We start from the raw sequence: 17,056 nt of genomic DNA, 5'->3' as shown, positions 1-17,056 counted from the left end.
AATGATGTTATTTACACCAACCTATCCACCGGTTTTCATATAAAATTAAGAAATTTGGAATCAACGCTAGGTTTTGCAGCTGCTTCGATCCTAGCTCTCAGATCGTGAGATAATGGTTATCATTGGAGATTGCCAGATATAGTGCAGATAAGCTACTTGGGACCGTTGATGTTTCTGCTTTCCTTCAATGGCCGGTATTTAGCGCCGAAAACTTCGCGGACCTGCGCAGACGATCTCAAAATACATCATATCATCCGCTCATTTTAGGGTTGCCGAGTTCTTCAACAACAGAATGAAAGTTTCGCTGATGGTGGTGTAGCAATAACTGCATGTTATTAAATCCAAAAAAGTGCTCGGTGATGGAATTATTATGAAAAAATTTCGGGCAGAGGTCTTCCACGCACCCCCAGAACTTTTTACTGCCGAAGCCCTGCCTGCCAGACCCCAGAACTTTTTAGCTGCCGAACACCTGTGGAGAAGGCACAGCTGATAGAGTGGGAAAGGGAAGTGGCAGGCCCCTTTCGTCTGTCCTGGTTTTTTACTCGCCTGATATGGTCACCCTACCCAACAACAGTTGGGGTTAGAAACTGGCTCAGTTTCGCTTCAAACAAAAACCACATTAGTAATGCAGGCTAGTGAGTTCTTGTCTCACAAACACTAATGCAGTTTCCTGGTTGAAAACAATCCCATTTGCTTTTGCCGTCTTTGTTTATTATTTTCTACCAGTTTGTGAGCCGTAGAAAGGTCTAGGGGCAGATCACTCTGGGATGTATAACAAATTTAAATCAAATTATAGAAAAAATGCATTTAATTTCCATTTTCGCATCAACTTTGTAGTCCCTCGCAGGAAAGTCTGTTCAACAAACGTCCTACTCTAATCAAACTTTGTTCGACGATTTGTTGAATGTAGGGCTAGTTTTTGTAGGGTTTTTACGTCTACACGCAATGCAAAAGACGTTGCACGTAACGCAAAATACATTATGGATTTATATTTTGTTGGAAGAAATGAATTTAATTTCGCTGATTTTAAAAAATGCATCACAAGAGATCTGCCCCTAGATTGGTACATTCGAAGATGTACCTAGCTACCTCTGAGGCCATTGTCACTATGGAATCGAAAAGAAAAGCGTTTTTCGTTTGCAATCAGATAGAAACGATCACTTTCATTCAACCTGCTGCATCCATTTCACTTTTCAATCACTTTCCATTTCAATAGCCACTGCTTTTCGCCAGTTTCGTTCCCACATCATTATTTTGTTATTCATTACCTCTCACAGGCCATCTTCTGGAGATTAATGTCAATTATCGCGTTCCATTGAAGAGGTACCGTCACTACCTTCGAATCAATATACGATTCGTCCGATGAACAAAACATGCAAACCTTACCCTTTGTATTGAATAGTGTTAGAACGGTTGTAATGTTTTTGTGTTAAATTTTGGTACTAACTTTACATTTATATTTACATTGCGCAAAATGCTTTGTTTTGTTCCGAAACAGGAAAATGTTTGATAAATTAACTATACAAGTTTGATCAATTAAATAGTATACCCGGGGCTATTCGGACCTACCTAAGCAAATCGCCCTTTTAGGTGGATAGATGTGAAAGAATTCATCGGTCAAAGGTTCTAATTGTTACTTTGAAACCTTAGTTACATTTTGGAGCTATACAAGTTCATTTGCACCACTCCATGGCAACGATAGGCGACGATTTGCAAAACTCTACGTTCTACCATCCTTTAACAATCTAAAGGTAATTCGAACCATTTTTTTACAATTCAATTATGTTTACCTATGAAATCAATATTGGAGAAACCCCTTAAGAAGCGAAAAAAATAAATTGCGTTAAAAAATTAATTTGGGTAGTCACCGCTGCCAATTGCTGCATCGTGCATTTCGGTTGCTATGGTGTGTGCAATCGTGTGCATAGCCGCAAACCACTGACCGGTGGTTGATGGAATCTTGAAAACATCCAAAAATTCCAGAAATGTGCCTATTTTTTGAGCTCTACAGTTGTGTAACTAGAGTGAAACCAATATTGGGCGAAGATAATCTTTGGGCAAACCTCATATCGAGCTATCCAACAAATTTTGATTACTTCTGAGTAAAAGAACTTTTGGTTGGAATGAGTCGCAGTACAAAAACAATCGCTGGAAGTATTTGAAATTAACAATTGAAATTGATTCTCTTGAAATAAAGTAGATCTGAATAATTTAATACAGGGTGATTCATCTTGACGTTTTTTTGATCTCACAAAAATTTGAAAAATGGAGTAAATCGCGAAATGATTATTTGTTAATCGAAAGAACATTTTTGGCATTTATTGTTTGAAAACTATTTTTTTAAATGTTAACCATGTTGGCGCTTGAGGTAATCCATTCGACTGGTCCAATTTTTGATGACGGATTCGAGTATTTCAAGTGGTATCTGGCTAATTAGTCACCGCCGCTATGTTTTCTTCAATGCGTGTTGGATGTGGTCGATTTATTCGCTGATCATCCAATAACGAGAACTGCAACTTTAACTCTTTGATTGTATGGTGAACACATTTCTCACAGATCGCTGATTTTCGAAATATAGTTGAATAATTTGAAAATGGTGAGCATACTGTGGTGGCAAACAATACTAAACTACAATAACATGACATGCCCCCTTAAAAACCATCATGTTAAACCACCCTGTATATGCCAAGGTTTGAGACTAAAAATAAGGACATTTGAAGTAAAATAAGGACGTTTTTCAAAAACCTTGAAAATAAGGACATGTCCTTTAAAATAAGGACGGTTGGTAACCCTAGTTAAATATGTTAATCACTTTCGTCGAATGTAACTCTACATCTGTTTACACTTGCTCTATTATAGAACCCTCTCAGTTCCATGGTGTTCAGCGTCCCCGAGTGTCTTTAGGCGGCCGTGCCGGGAACAGAGATAAAATAGAGAGTAAATGAGAATGCGTATTGTTTTTTGTTAGTTTATATTGTTAAACCTAACTACCAGCAAATAAAAAAATTGTCAGGTGCGCACAAAAGTTGCGTCCCAATGTTTGACGTGTATGTTTTAAATATTATTCTATTATTCCAAAGTTAGTGATGAAGAAAAAAAGTTAGTCGTCGCTGTTGTGCTATCTTATGACAATCGCCATTTTAGGGTAAACTGAGTTAGATATACCACATCACTTGTCTAAAAAATCTCTACAAAGTGGCGTTAACAGAATTTTGACATTCTGCTTGGTTACTAAGATATAGCGTGAAACGTGCTGAGATTTTTTTAATTTTTTGCTTCAAATGACTGTGTCTGGGGATTGGCTCAAGTTATATTAAAGTTTTAGATGTTTTTATGTGTGCAAATGTCTGAGGAACGCAATGGCATAAACATTTTCAATAGGAAAAACACAGTTTTAGTTTTAAACTGGAAATAAAGGATATTTGGCAACACTGTAACCAAAAATATATATTTTTCTAGATTCATTGACTCATTTCCTTCAAAATGCATTTCATCGATTGTTTATAGACCATATGAGCGCAAATAAAGTTAAAAATTAATGATTTTTTTCTATGGAAAATTTTCCATGCACGATTATGACACGTCATACAAATTTTGTCATCAATACACGCCTATGACACGTGAGAGTGCGACTTTTGTTTACATTCATAGTAAAAACTCGCAACATAGTCAACCGATCTTCGTAATTTTTTGAGAGATTAATTCAGAATAGATAGAAGCATCAATTGTCTTCTTTGAATTGTTTATACTATTTATCAGTTTTAAACTATAAACTATAAAAATCGTTTTTCTCGAAATGTGCTAAATGGCGCATGTCATAAGATAGCACAACAGCGACTAAGTAGACAAGAGACAGCTTGTTTCTGAACACATGCATCCCTACGAACCGGTTTGTCCGAACAAAACATACTCCCCCCAACCATCACAGTTCATGTCACGAGGAAAAGTTTAGTTTTATTTGCACTATGTCGACAGTCGTTAGTGCTGATTTCCCTGCAGACGACATGTTGCATAACTTTTGCAGCAACATAGCCGTGCTACCTTCTGGCAGAGCCGCGCTTAACCTATAGGTACCTACCTACTTATCGCCGCATAGGATAGTAAATTGTTACACACAAAGTCATCCATTTCAAGCTGCACACGTGCAGTATTTCTTATGCTTCATTGAATAGTAAAAAAAGTATTGAAAGTAAGCTGTTTTGGGAACCGTCGAGAATGGCAATAAAATCAAAGTGTCTTGCTTTACTTACTTTTTGTTCGAAATTATTTGTCTACATATAAGAAAATCGCTGGAAACTGGCGCAAGGCAGCCATAAACGCCCTGCAGTGATCAGCATTAAAAATAATGCGTTGTGTACGAAAATAACTGCCGATTGACCGAAAAGAGTACCTTCAGACTTTCAAACCTTTGAGGCTAGAAAATTGGAAATGATGACTCGAATACAAATCATGCACTGAACAATGTATAAAGATATTCCTGAGAACCTTTCCGAGGCGAAGCATAAACTTTCGTGGGTAAGGCAATTTGAACGGAGAAGTTCTTGACTTTTGCCACCTTGTATGGTTTATGGTCTGTTACGAAGTAGAAATTTTACACAAATGTGAGAATTAGCTTCTTCTGAGGCACCGCCAGTGATAATTCAGAGCATGACATGATTGTTATACATTATATTCGGGTTTAAATTTGTATGCTCATCGATGCCAACTCCAAACGGGCCAGGAAATAATTAGAGAGTGAGATGGTTATGATTTCGAATTCCGTGTGGTATAGGGTAGTAAGCTGATTTTGAAGCGTTTTAAAATAATGACAACAATGATTTGAAGAAAAAAACATATATGTTGGTGGTAGGAAGCTCACGCGTATCCACTACCGAACAGTAAGCGCAGAAAAATATGTGAGTAAAAGTATGGCTAACACCCTAGGGCATAATTAACGAGTAGATGTTATATTTATCGTTTTTGGCTGGCTTAGGCAGAGCTGAAACTAATCAAAGAAGTAGAACGCTCGACACACGCTACTACTTTGACATTTTTAAACTAAATATATGTACTAATTAATACTGGATTCACTGTATTCAAATCTAGTTACCGAATTAACCGCTGAATATCGGATTTTGCGGCCTTTCTTGTGAATTTATGTGGAATTGAAAGGAGAAAGGCCTATAAAATCATGGTGTGACGATTGGCAAAATCAGTCTATGGCTAATCGTATGAATTACGTATGGAACTTGGTTTCGACTTCGTCTCATCAGAAATCGACGTTAACTTAGTGACAGCACTATGTTAGCTCCTGTTAATTTGAATGCAACAATCGTTGCTATCTTCTGAAAGAATTTAATAGTCAAACAAATTTTGCTTGCTTTTTCGTTGCTAGGTAGAACTAGTTTACAAATTTTGGGTTAATTGCATGAAGTTAAGAAAAAATGTGTTTTCTAAGTCAAATTTGGGTCGCTGAGCACGAAAATCATATCCATTTTCTTTTTCAAAGAACCGTTTTTGTGATTTTTTAAAAAAGGTGTTTTTGAGCACTTTTTCCAGTTTTTGGCCAATATCTCAGGAACAAATCTTCCGATTAACACAAACTACTCACCATTCGAAAGGTATGGCCCATTCCAAAAATGTATAACACGTTAGGATAAAATATCAACAATTTAGGGTTAAGAGAAACCAAAGTCAAAAAAGTAGTGTTTGGTAAAATTACTAACTTTTGGTTGATTTTTCATAAAAAAATAAATCAGCAAAAAAAATCTTTTAAATTATTATGTGATAGGCAAACTTCTCACGTGAATTTTTAGCCTAAGATCACGAAAATCCGACAAAACTGGTGATGTTATTAGGCACCGAGTGAAAATTGCTCTGTTTTTCACATATCACATAAAAACCAAGTCCATTTTTGCCTTTCTCAATAGAAAGGTATTGCAATTGCTCTGAAAACCGACTTTTTAACGGAGGTCCGGAGGGTCGAGTGACGTATACCATTCGATTCAGTTCGTCGAGTTCGGCAAATGTCTGTGTGTGTATGTATGTATGTGTGTGTGTATGTGTGTGTGTATGTGACCAAAAATGTCACTCATTTTTCTCAGAGATGGCTGAACCGATTTTGACAAACTTAGTCTCAAATGAAAGGTGCAACGTTCCCATAGGCTGCTATTGAATTTCTAATGGATCCGACTTCCGGTTCCGGAATTACAGGGTGATAAGTACGAACACGCAGAAAATGTCGATTTTAATAAATTCTGCAATGAATGTATAAAGGTGAAAATTTTTCCAAAATATGACTACAACTGCTTCGATTTGTAGTATTAGGTCACTAACATCCATTCAAAGTCTATTTGGCCACATTGGCCACCATCCTCGGTTCCGGAAGCCCCGGCGGAAGTATCTAAATTCAGAATAACAGTCACATCGGTTTCTCGGAGATGGCTAGACCGATTCGACTAAACTTGGCCTCAAATGAAAGGTATTGCGTCCGCGTAAATGGCTATTTAATTTCATCCCGATCAGACTTCCGGTTCCGGAGTTACAGGTTGTGACGTGCGATCACATAGCATCACATGTGATTCAAACCGATACTCCGATGAAAGCAAAAAAGGTAAAAATTTCGCTAAAATGTCTCTCAAACAACTTAAATTTGCTGTTCTAGGTCACCGACGGCCAACTAAACTTTCGTTGACTACATTGACCACCATAGACGGTTCCGGAAGTGCCCGGGAAAAGCGGCCATCTTTCAAAATTTACGAACTCACATCAGTTTTCCGGAAATGGTTGGGCCGATTTTCACAAACTTAGTCCCAAATGATAGCTATAATATCCCCACAGATGTCTATAAAATTTCGTACGGATCGCTTATATGGGTCCGGAAATATAGACTAAATCGTCCGGTCACATATGAAATTCCCATATAAGCCGGAACTCAATTTTTTTTTTCAAAGGGGGGACCTCATGGCATTTCAGAAATCGAATTCGTATTTTTGATGCCAAACATCTTTAAAATGCATGAAACGTCGAGATTTTATGTTATCTCGAAAAAAAATTTATTTTATGAAAATCGACTTTTTGGGACTTTGCCGATTTTGCACATTTTTTCAGTTCAATATTACCGCGGCTGTTTTTTCTTTTTCAAAATTTTAGAACTCGAATAATGATTTATTTTCCTGTATATAGTTGTCATGTGATGTATAATAATAAAATGTAATATATGCATTTAAAAGCTTTTAATGAATATAAACAACGCACACATTCTCGTAATTCATGATTGAGAAAGGCACAATTGCACCGCTAGGTGGATTAAAATAGGTTTTTCAAAGAAGCATTTTCAAGATTTCTTTGAAAAAGGTGTTTTGGGCACTATTTTAGTTATTTGTCAATATCTTGTTCAAATAGGATCCGATCGAAGCAGTTCGAAAGGTATTGATGTGCCCTTTCCGAAAATGTATAATACGCGTAGATAAAATATCGACAAACATATAATTACGGCTTAAAAGCCAACTGTCAAAATTCTCTTTGAAATGAAATTTCAGATAAACTGTTACCCGCCAATCACAGATGTTTATAGTAAACAAAAGAAAAAAGTTTTCTCTTGCATTAACTACTATGAACTGCGTTTAGCCAGTAACGGTTTGTCCGGAATTTTCTTCAAAGAAAATTTTGACAGTTGGCTTCAAGCCGTAATCGTATGTTTGTCGAGAAATGTACATTTATTATGATTACAATCGACCAAAGTAAAAAAGTCTAATGTTCGACCTTTTTTTAAAAAATGCATATTTCCAGTATTTTTTTATAATAAATCAAGGACAAAAGGAAATTCTTTTAGAATCTAATGAAATAAACAATCTTTTTGCATAAATTTTAATCCAATGGTCACAATAGTCGGATGAAAAATGTAGATGGTAGAGTGAAAATTGTAACTTTTTATTTTTCGCACAATCGTACTTTCGGCTGAAATAATCTTCTATACTTGATAATTATTGTTTGTGTTGGGTACTGTCTTCTTGAGCTTGCATCCGTCCATCCTGCGGCATTTGAATGGTTTTGGATATTTCATTGTACAACTAAGTGCTCTTTTTAAAATGCGGAAATATCGTTATCGGAAAGTTTTGTTTTGTCTTTGGTGAGTACATATTTTACGAATTAAAGGAATTTTCGCCTTCTGCTTCAACAGGGTTCACAGTAGATTCTCAGTTCACAGAATATTACGTGGCTAGTGCTACGATCCCACTGACACTCCTTCCCGATAGGCACTCGAATATTTTACGACTGGCTTATGAGACCAGTGCTACACTCTCTAAACCACCGCACGAGGGCAGGGTTCGCTAAAATAATAAAATTTCCATTTCGCTCAATGTGCCATAGCATCAACATTTTCCATCCGATGTTAGTGATATTAGGCTTAAAATTAACGTAAACATATTATTTGTCATCTTAGATTCTAAATGTTCCGAAAAAAATTTGGTTTTCGGTAAAAAAAATCATTTAAAAATGAGTAACTTTTAAAAATGGTCAAAATACACTTTTTTTGAAACGTTCGTCGCTTGTAGCACTAAAAATTCTACATATGATCGACACATATTATATGTTTTTGGAAAGGGCATCTTTAAACCTGCATATTGACCAAATTAATTGAATGATTTTGACAAGAAATATTGACTAAAAACTACAAAAAGTTCTCAAAACGATTTTTTTGAGAAAATCGCAAAATCGCTTCTTTGAACAAAAAAATGAATATTGTTTTCGTGTTCAGCTACCCAAAATTAGTCTAAAAAATACTTTTTCTTGAAGCTTCATTTTTCTTGTAAACTAGTGTAGTTAACGGAATAACTAATACTAGCAAAAACTCTCAGAAGATTGTATCAATTGCAGGCTAAAGTGTATTCTACTTCACTCCGGCTATGCCTCTGATATTACCTACCTATATTTTTTCTTCAATAAAAACATGTCACGTAACGTTATAGTTAAATCCCCCTTCCTAATACGTCACAGAATCACATTTTTCGTACCCCCACTTCTCTCTTAAATCTTGTCATAATTAATAAATGACAATCAGGCGAGCAACGCAAGGCAGGTTTTTATTTACCGTCTGCTTTTGATTCAATCCTCACCAACATCATTAAACGCAATATTATGGCTTATTCATTATACACGAGACATTATTGAATTGTGGATGTGCTGCTTGTACGTGTTTTAACACTCTGTTCTCATGTGCAAGATCGCAACAGTGCTAATAGGCAGTGCTATGATGTGCAAGAACATGAGTTTCAAATCTGGATGCGTCCATTACTTTTTTCATTGATCGTCAAATAGTCCAAGTGTTTATACATAACTTTTATCCATTCTTCAACTATCTTATAGCATGGTTGAGTGTACAAAGTATTAGTTAGTGATCCATCCGTGTGGGATCGTTTTTCAATGCCAGCCGCCTTTTTTGTCTAACACATATTGGTCATAAATACACATATATCGCTAATCCATAGGCAAAATTCGTTTCTTGCATTACATGCAAGGAAGCTTCTTGCAATTTTAGCACAATTCCGGAGCTCTTGAAATGTGAGCTAGCTATCCTTACGTGATCGGGATAATCCGGGTGGAAGACGAAAGGTCTTTGGACTGGTTGAATGACCACGTATGCCCTAACGATACTCAATACCGTTTATAAGGGACTCTTCCGTGTTCTGTTTAGCAAACTTCACCCGTACGATATTGACATTATTCGAATCGATCGCAGAGCAGAAGAAAATATTTTTTGCCCTTAATGAAGGCTGTGATAGACGGACTGACTATAAGCTCTGACAAGACAATATAACAACCCCGCGCACAGGGTTAGAGATTTTTCTAAAAATAAAAGAAATGAATGACTCTTAGCTAAAGCCACTATGATTTATTTTTTAAGCGAGCTGATAGGACTGCAGATTATAGCTTAGGGGATCTCGGTCCGTCCCGCGAGAGAAAAATTTGCAAAATTGGACGAAGTGGCAACTGTCTGCCAGGTAAACACCGGTTCTCTGGAGGGGGACTAAATTTTGCGCCTGTTTGTCTCGAAGTGTGAAAAGTCCTCTGTTTTGTTTAGTCACCTATGCCACAGTGGGACGAGCCCGGACTTTAGTCCATATATGAAGGTTATGCGATATTCTCACAAGTATTTTTCTCGTATCAGCTGAGTCATCAGAGATATTTTCGCGAAGTTTTAGGTGATTTGAATTCAAAATGAATTTTTGACAGCTTTTTGAAGGGCATAACTCAAGTGTTTTTTGCATTATTTGACCATAGGAACTACATACGGTTATTCTCGTTTTTCAAAGAAACGGTTGATTTTATGAAATGCATTACTTCACCAAAAGTATCCGTGTGATAAAATTACTTCGTAAAATCGCCAAAAATAAGTCATTAGTTGGTTTAGTTAGTGTTGAGATAACTGTTTGTCATGAATTTTTATTGAATTCGAACTTCTAAAGCGAAAACAACAACGACGCCCGTGAATGCCCGCGATCACACTATGCTCATTCGAAAGATTTTCATTTTCTCTATAAAATGAGCTAGTTTTGCGAAAACTTGCGATAAGTAGTCAAAATTTGAAAAAAAAACTGTGAATGGAGACGCATGGTTATTACTGATATTTAATTTGAATATTCACTTTATAACTAGAATAATGGCACTAATCTATGCACAACTTTCAAATAGTATTTAGAGCATGATCTACACAGGTTTTACTGGTGATCAAGAGTAAGGATCCGAGTGGGAAGTATGGTTTTTAAGTGGTAAAGGAATTAAAAATGTTTAACAATAAGTAAATATTTTCAACCATTGAAACGTGTCATAAAATGTTTTATGAACTATTTTTGCTAACTTACGCAATAACTGTCAAATTGAGTGAACACAGTTGAGTTCTAGTCATTTGGTGAGACTATTTTATCCGAGTTTGCATAGCACTGATATAGCTTAAAGGTATGCGATATTTTCCAAATAAAATAAGACCATTTTTAAATGAACCATATGCGCGAAAACAGGATTTTGGATTTATTTTTATTTAAGGTATGAAATAAGCAATCTAAGTAACTTAAAACACACCTGCGAAAACAAAATCGTTAACCATCTTGTTGATTAGTGAATGTAAATCAATATTCCACTAAGACGCTCAAAATGTTTGTTTTGAAAATGAAAGAAAATGTAGTTTTCATACCAAGTAACCCACTGAATTAAACGTTCCAAAATTAGTCGATCACATCTTATTTGATCCTTAAAAATAATATATTCATTTCTGAAGCCCCATAATGAGATGTCAATCAATTCGTTTCAATACGGAAAATAAATTTCAAAATTACAATTGAAAGAAATCATTATAAAAGACAAAATATTTACTTTTGAGCCACTCTAATAAATAGTAAAGTTAATTTCTATTTTTATAACCAACAAAGGAATTCAGCGCACAAAAATGTCTTTAAAATTTTTTTAAACCTTTTCCAACAAAATAATTATTTTTGAGCCACCCTAATGTATAATGAAATTTTTTTTACAAATGTTGATATCAAAAAAGATTTAGCACATGAAAATAATATACATAAATTTTAAGAACGATATAGAAAAAAAAATTGAGGCACCCTAATGAATAGTAATTGTTTACTTTTGAAATGTTTTAATATCGAAAACGAATTCAGCGTACCAAAATTACATAAAAACTCCTATATGAACCGATACGGAAAAGTTTGGACATAAGTCCACATTTTGTTCTAAGTCGTGTCACTATGGTGGTAACATCACAATTACCTTTGAATGTGTCAACTGTTGTTACGGCATTTAATTAGCAAGGGACTGGAAGGTGAAGTATATTTTTCAATATTAAGAGCCATAGTACTAAAGGGAGAGCAAGGAGTTGAACAGAGAAAGTTTGGAAAAGTGTGGGAGGGTCATATGAGCAATCTTAGAGTTTACCGGCGACTTAACACTTTGTCTGCCACCGCAGGAGTCAGGATCTTTAGGCATTAGAAATGCGAATCACCTGAGTCTACGGCATGTCCAGACAAGCGTAAAGTAACTTGTTACTTCATGCTGTCGGAACCGACAAAAAGTTAAGTCACGGTATACTTCCACACTAAGCATTTGCGACGTTGAAACTCATTGAATGAGTTGAAATGAGTTTCAACGTCGCTTACCCCTTGCTCAGTGGCGTAGCCAGGGGGCAGGGGGTGTTTGGGGGTTAAACCCCCCTCCCAAACCAAAATAATTTGATTGAAAAAAATTTAAATAATGCTTTGATGCTGACTAATTTAATCAAATATTGCACAAAATATTTTTGGAAGAATATTGTCTGATCACTACATTGAGAGACTATTGATTTAGGCATCATGGGGACTTTTGGAAAATTATGGAAAGGGGATCTCGTAACTTATCTCTTAGACGAGATCCCATAGTTGTCAAATTACATCAATATAAAATAAAATAACTGCCTGAACTATAATGAGTTATTTTTAAAATATGGATTAGAGACAATTTTTCGAATGGGAAGAAAAGTTTGAATAGGTTGATTGTTTATAAAACATAAACTTGTTCACTTACATACATTTCAACATTTTCTGAAAATGTATTTTTGAGATTGCGTAGAGTTGAGACAAAAACTGAATATGGTTAATAAGAAGAATAACATTTCGGAAACTAAATAGCAGATGATGAAAATAACGTTCACAGATTGATCGGTTTTTATGAGCACTTGATTTTTGTTGCACACTCAGGTTTTTTTTACGCGGAGGATACAGGCCGCGTAAATGAAAACCGCGTAAATTTCAAAATCCGCGTAAATGAAAACCGCGTAAATTTCAAAATCCGCGTAAATGAAAACCGCGTAAATTTCAAAATTCGCGTAAAAAATACCGCGCAAAAAAACCGCGTAAAAAAACTTGAGTGTACAATGAAGCTTTTCGATCCGATTTCGTAAGCCACCCTGTCTACGGAATAATGTTGAACATTTTAGCAGCTTCGGTTTATTAAAGGATATAAATATGTGTTGTCGTTGCCCCCATCTGGTCTACCAAAAATACACCAAAGGGGTTGATAAAAAAAAGTCTTCGGTGTATTATCAATAATGTGAATTGCTTCCAAGTAGGATTGGAATTAATGAAAATTTCAATGTATTTCAAGTTAGTGACTATTAATGATGTATTTTTGAGTGCTGAATTGAATGGCGTAATAAAATTTCGTGTCTTAGGCACTAGGACTCGTTGTTAAGTTGTGAGCTTCAATAGTGAAGAAAAGTAAAATAAATGCTCGAAAACTTTTTTGCGGTCACGATCCAATTCATTTGAAATTTTAAAATGAAGATGTTAAGTATCATTCAAGAATTTTATGAGGTAAAACAGTACATTTTCTGATGAAATAATTTTGGCGGTAATTATAGAGGATTTACTAGAGATGGGCGGGTATGGGATTTTTTCATAATTTTGGCGGTTAATCCTCCTAGAGGTAATTATAGAGGATTTACTAGAGATGGGCGGGTATGGGATTTTTCATACCCGGACCCGACCCGAACCCGAATATTATTTTTGTAAGCTTACCCGAACCCGACCCGTACCCGGATTTTATAAAAATACAAAACCCGGGCATGAAAAACAATCCGAACCCGAACCCGACCCGTACCCGACCTGAACCCGACCCAAACTCGACCCGCACCCGCTTCCGATTTTTAATCAATAAATTTAATCTACTTGATTTGAAAGAGTAGGCGAGCCCAAGACTACATAGCGGTATTTTCATTTTTTAAGGAAATTCGCTTGTTACGTTCGAAAACTGTTATCCATGAATTTTACAGAACAAAATGAAATGCAATATATGAAAGCATATTTTATATAATTTTAGGTAAAAAATGAGAGACAGTGTCATGTGCCTGATTCAAACGAAGAAAAAGTAACTCCGCCAGCTTTCGCCTTCCGCCAACTAGGGCAAGGATCTCCTATTATTACACTAGTAAACAAAATAAAAATAAAATTCTGAACCAGAGAAACTCAAAAAAGTTCTATTTTACAAAAAAATGAATAACTTTCGCAATTTTCATCTCATTCAAATAAACAAGTGTTTACTTTCCTTGGATGTTAGCAAGCTTTCAGTTTCCCTCAAAAATATTTTTTTGAATTGCTTTATCTTGCCCAAAATTTTGACCAAGCGCTCATTTTTCTAAAGGAACGAGGAAAAAATAAGAAAAAGTTCAACAAACTCGTAGCAAAGGTCAGAGCTATTAGTCGCATTAGAACAGAATGCTCGGACAACCAAAAATACATGCAATTACCCTAATCTTAACATAATAATATTCCATGTCGATACACTTTAACCGTAGATATTTGTGCTTTACTAAACGTACATTTTATTCTAAAGATGAAATTTATTTCTTCACTCTAAGTCGAAAACTGTTCTACGGTAATTTTTTTGGATTATTTGGATTCTGGATTCAGTATACGATTTTACATTGAAAATGACTATCAATTTATTGAGTTCAGAAATGCTTATCTTTCGGCATAAATCTTTACATGTGAACTAAACCAGATATGCCACAGTTCCAGATTCCTCTCGGCAACAGCATTTGACATAGAAGCTGCCACTGCGAAACTATTTTACCTTAAAATCAGGGTATATTTCAGTTTATATGGGCTTCTTTTAGTAAATTTTCGATAAGATAAATTCTTCCAAAAAATATCTAAACAAACATCAATTTTATTCTAAACACGTTAAACTTCTATCCATGATTGTCTTGTAATTTATTAAGTGATCTTACAATTGAAAAGGGTACAATTTATCTGCTTATTTTTGATTAATCGAAATAATCTTGGGTATCAATAAATTTTGTAGTAACGCTAAACGTTTTTGTTAATAAAACCATGAAAAATCTACATTTTTATGTTTGGTGGTTAATTTAGATTATTTTCCTTAAACAGGTCGATAGAAGTCATATCTTTCCCATACACTTGTTTTTCTTTTTGAATGTTGGAAAGATGAAGGAAATTTACAACATTAATACTTCAAAAATGCTCGAGGAACTTCACAAAAAACAATGTTTAATGGTACAGCAAAACTTAGATTATGAACTTCCAGTTCAAAACCTATGGATAGTCCCATTCATTCAATACACGCTGACCTATAGGGCGACTGTATGTCAAAATAGGAATATAACGCTTGTTTTAATATTTTTCTACGAGGATAAGTTGTCACTTTTTGATATTGGCGGGAAAAGTTCACCCAAACATTCAAAAATACGGGTAAATGCGAAATATTTCCTAAAAACCCGACCCGACCCGTACCCGGAATAAATATTTTTTAATGTACCCGACCCGACCCGTACCCGGTGATAACAAAACCCGAACCCGCCCCGATTCCTTTTTATTTTTACCCGATACCCGTACCCGCCCATCTCTAGGATTTACCCTTCAAGAAAATTTAGCTTGAGACTTAACGTCTTCAGCATAGTTTTCAAAAATGCTATTTCAAACAACTTTGTTGAAGACATAACTACTCCATATATTCAGATTACCCGAATATAGTAGACAAATTTAAACATAGTAGGAATTTGTTATGGAACGTGTTTGTGTGCTATTGGTTGGGGATTATCTGCCCGCCAGATAGTGCTTCGGCACAAATTGTGTATTCCTCGTATTTCGTTGAAAGTCGCATCAACACGCGATGGGTGTTAGCTAGTAATGAATAAACATTTCGCAAACAAAATTTAAAAAGTAATATCTTTCTTGATAAACCTGACTTGTATAACGTCTTAAGACAAATTACTCAAACTTTTTACCGAATGTTTATCGTTGAATACAGTCTGTGGGCCTTCCAGTATGACAAATCTTACATCAGCAGTAATCATCTGCTTTAGCAATGCAACACGACTGATTTGACCGATCATCATTACCGCTAATTTCAGATCCAGCCTCCCGCAGCGAACGTTATTATTAAATCCTTCCTTCAAACATCAACCAATTATTATGTTTTTTTTGTTTACACACTGTGGATTTTGCAGTTTTTTTTTCTCTCTCAATCGGTGGGATTTACTGTTGCAATAAAAAATAATAAAAACTCGTCTGCCTTTACAACGAAGCCGGTCTTTGGACGGAAATACGTTCACTGAAATCACCTCACAGCCGCCGACGCCGGTTCGGATTTTCAGTGGCTTAGAAAGCTAATGGCAGTCAATGACTGGATCCACAATTGTTTGGGAAATTAACGTTCTCAAAATTAACACAATTATTGAAAGCAAAAGTGGTAAACGTAAAAGTGAAATTCCACAGTCATTTTGGAGGAAAAGAAAAGGGGTGTAGTTTCGTATTGAGTAACCTAGATATGACGATGGAATTTAATCAAATCTGCGTGTATGTTTTGAAATACATCATTTTTGGGCAAAGCAGGATTTGGTTTGGTATGATAACACATCCTATCTAATCAGACCATGCAGGTGCTGGGATGGACCCGGATTTCGCAGTATGTTTGAATTCATTATAGGCGCTTAATACGTTCTATGAGTTTAGTCTAGTCAAGCATTATCGGAAACCTAATAAAACAAACTAATAGCATTGGGTGGAAATAGTCACCCAACTTGCATAAAATTGTCATAAAAATGAAAGTAACTGTTTAGTACTTACGAAGAATTTTCCCTCGTTGAATCTGGTTTGCAACGTTCGCATTACAGCGTCCTCGGTTAGTGGTCCTGGGAGGTGTATCAGGTCTTCCAACTTCGCAGTTTTATCGGCCGTACCGATGCCGTTACCTGTGCCAACTCCAACACTGCCGGACAGACCACTCGAGGAATGGTAAGTATGGGTACCTATGACCACGGTGCCTCCGCCCGATCCGCCCGTGGTTCCACTCGTGGAATTTAGGTGCACACCAGCTAGTCCTGCACCGGCCCCATGCAGATTCTGGCCTTTAGCATTGAATCCAACTGTCGTCCTCCGTGGTAGCGTTCCACCTCCCGTCATGCCGCCACCGCCGCATTGTGCTGTGTCTGAAAGAAACGTTTAATATATGATGGTTACTAAACTGGACAGCTGGAATGTGCATCGAATACGGATGGTTAAATTTTTACATTCTG

The 17,056-nt window shown here is 36.0% G+C and overlaps 1 protein-coding gene across 2 annotated transcripts in view; it reads right to left on the bottom strand.

The window, feature by feature from the left end:
* The window catches only part of LOC131682486 (myosin-I heavy chain), a 285,951-nt gene that overhangs the window by 8,828 nt on the left and 260,067 nt on the right, over positions 1-17,056 (bottom strand). For both annotated transcript variants that reach the window (XM_058963986.1, XM_058963987.1), the window contains one exon: positions 16,608-16,969. In XM_058963986.1, the coding sequence (XP_058819969.1) occupies positions 16,608-16,969 (362 nt within the window). The remainder of the gene's footprint in view (positions 1-16,607; positions 16,970-17,056) is intronic.

This window comes from Topomyia yanbarensis, chromosome 2 (assembly GCF_030247195.1).
Source record: "Topomyia yanbarensis strain Yona2022 chromosome 2, ASM3024719v1, whole genome shotgun sequence".
In the NCBI taxonomy this organism is placed as follows: Eukaryota; Metazoa; Arthropoda; class Insecta; order Diptera; family Culicidae; genus Topomyia; species Topomyia yanbarensis.
This window is presented reverse-complemented; position numbering and strand designations above follow the sequence as displayed.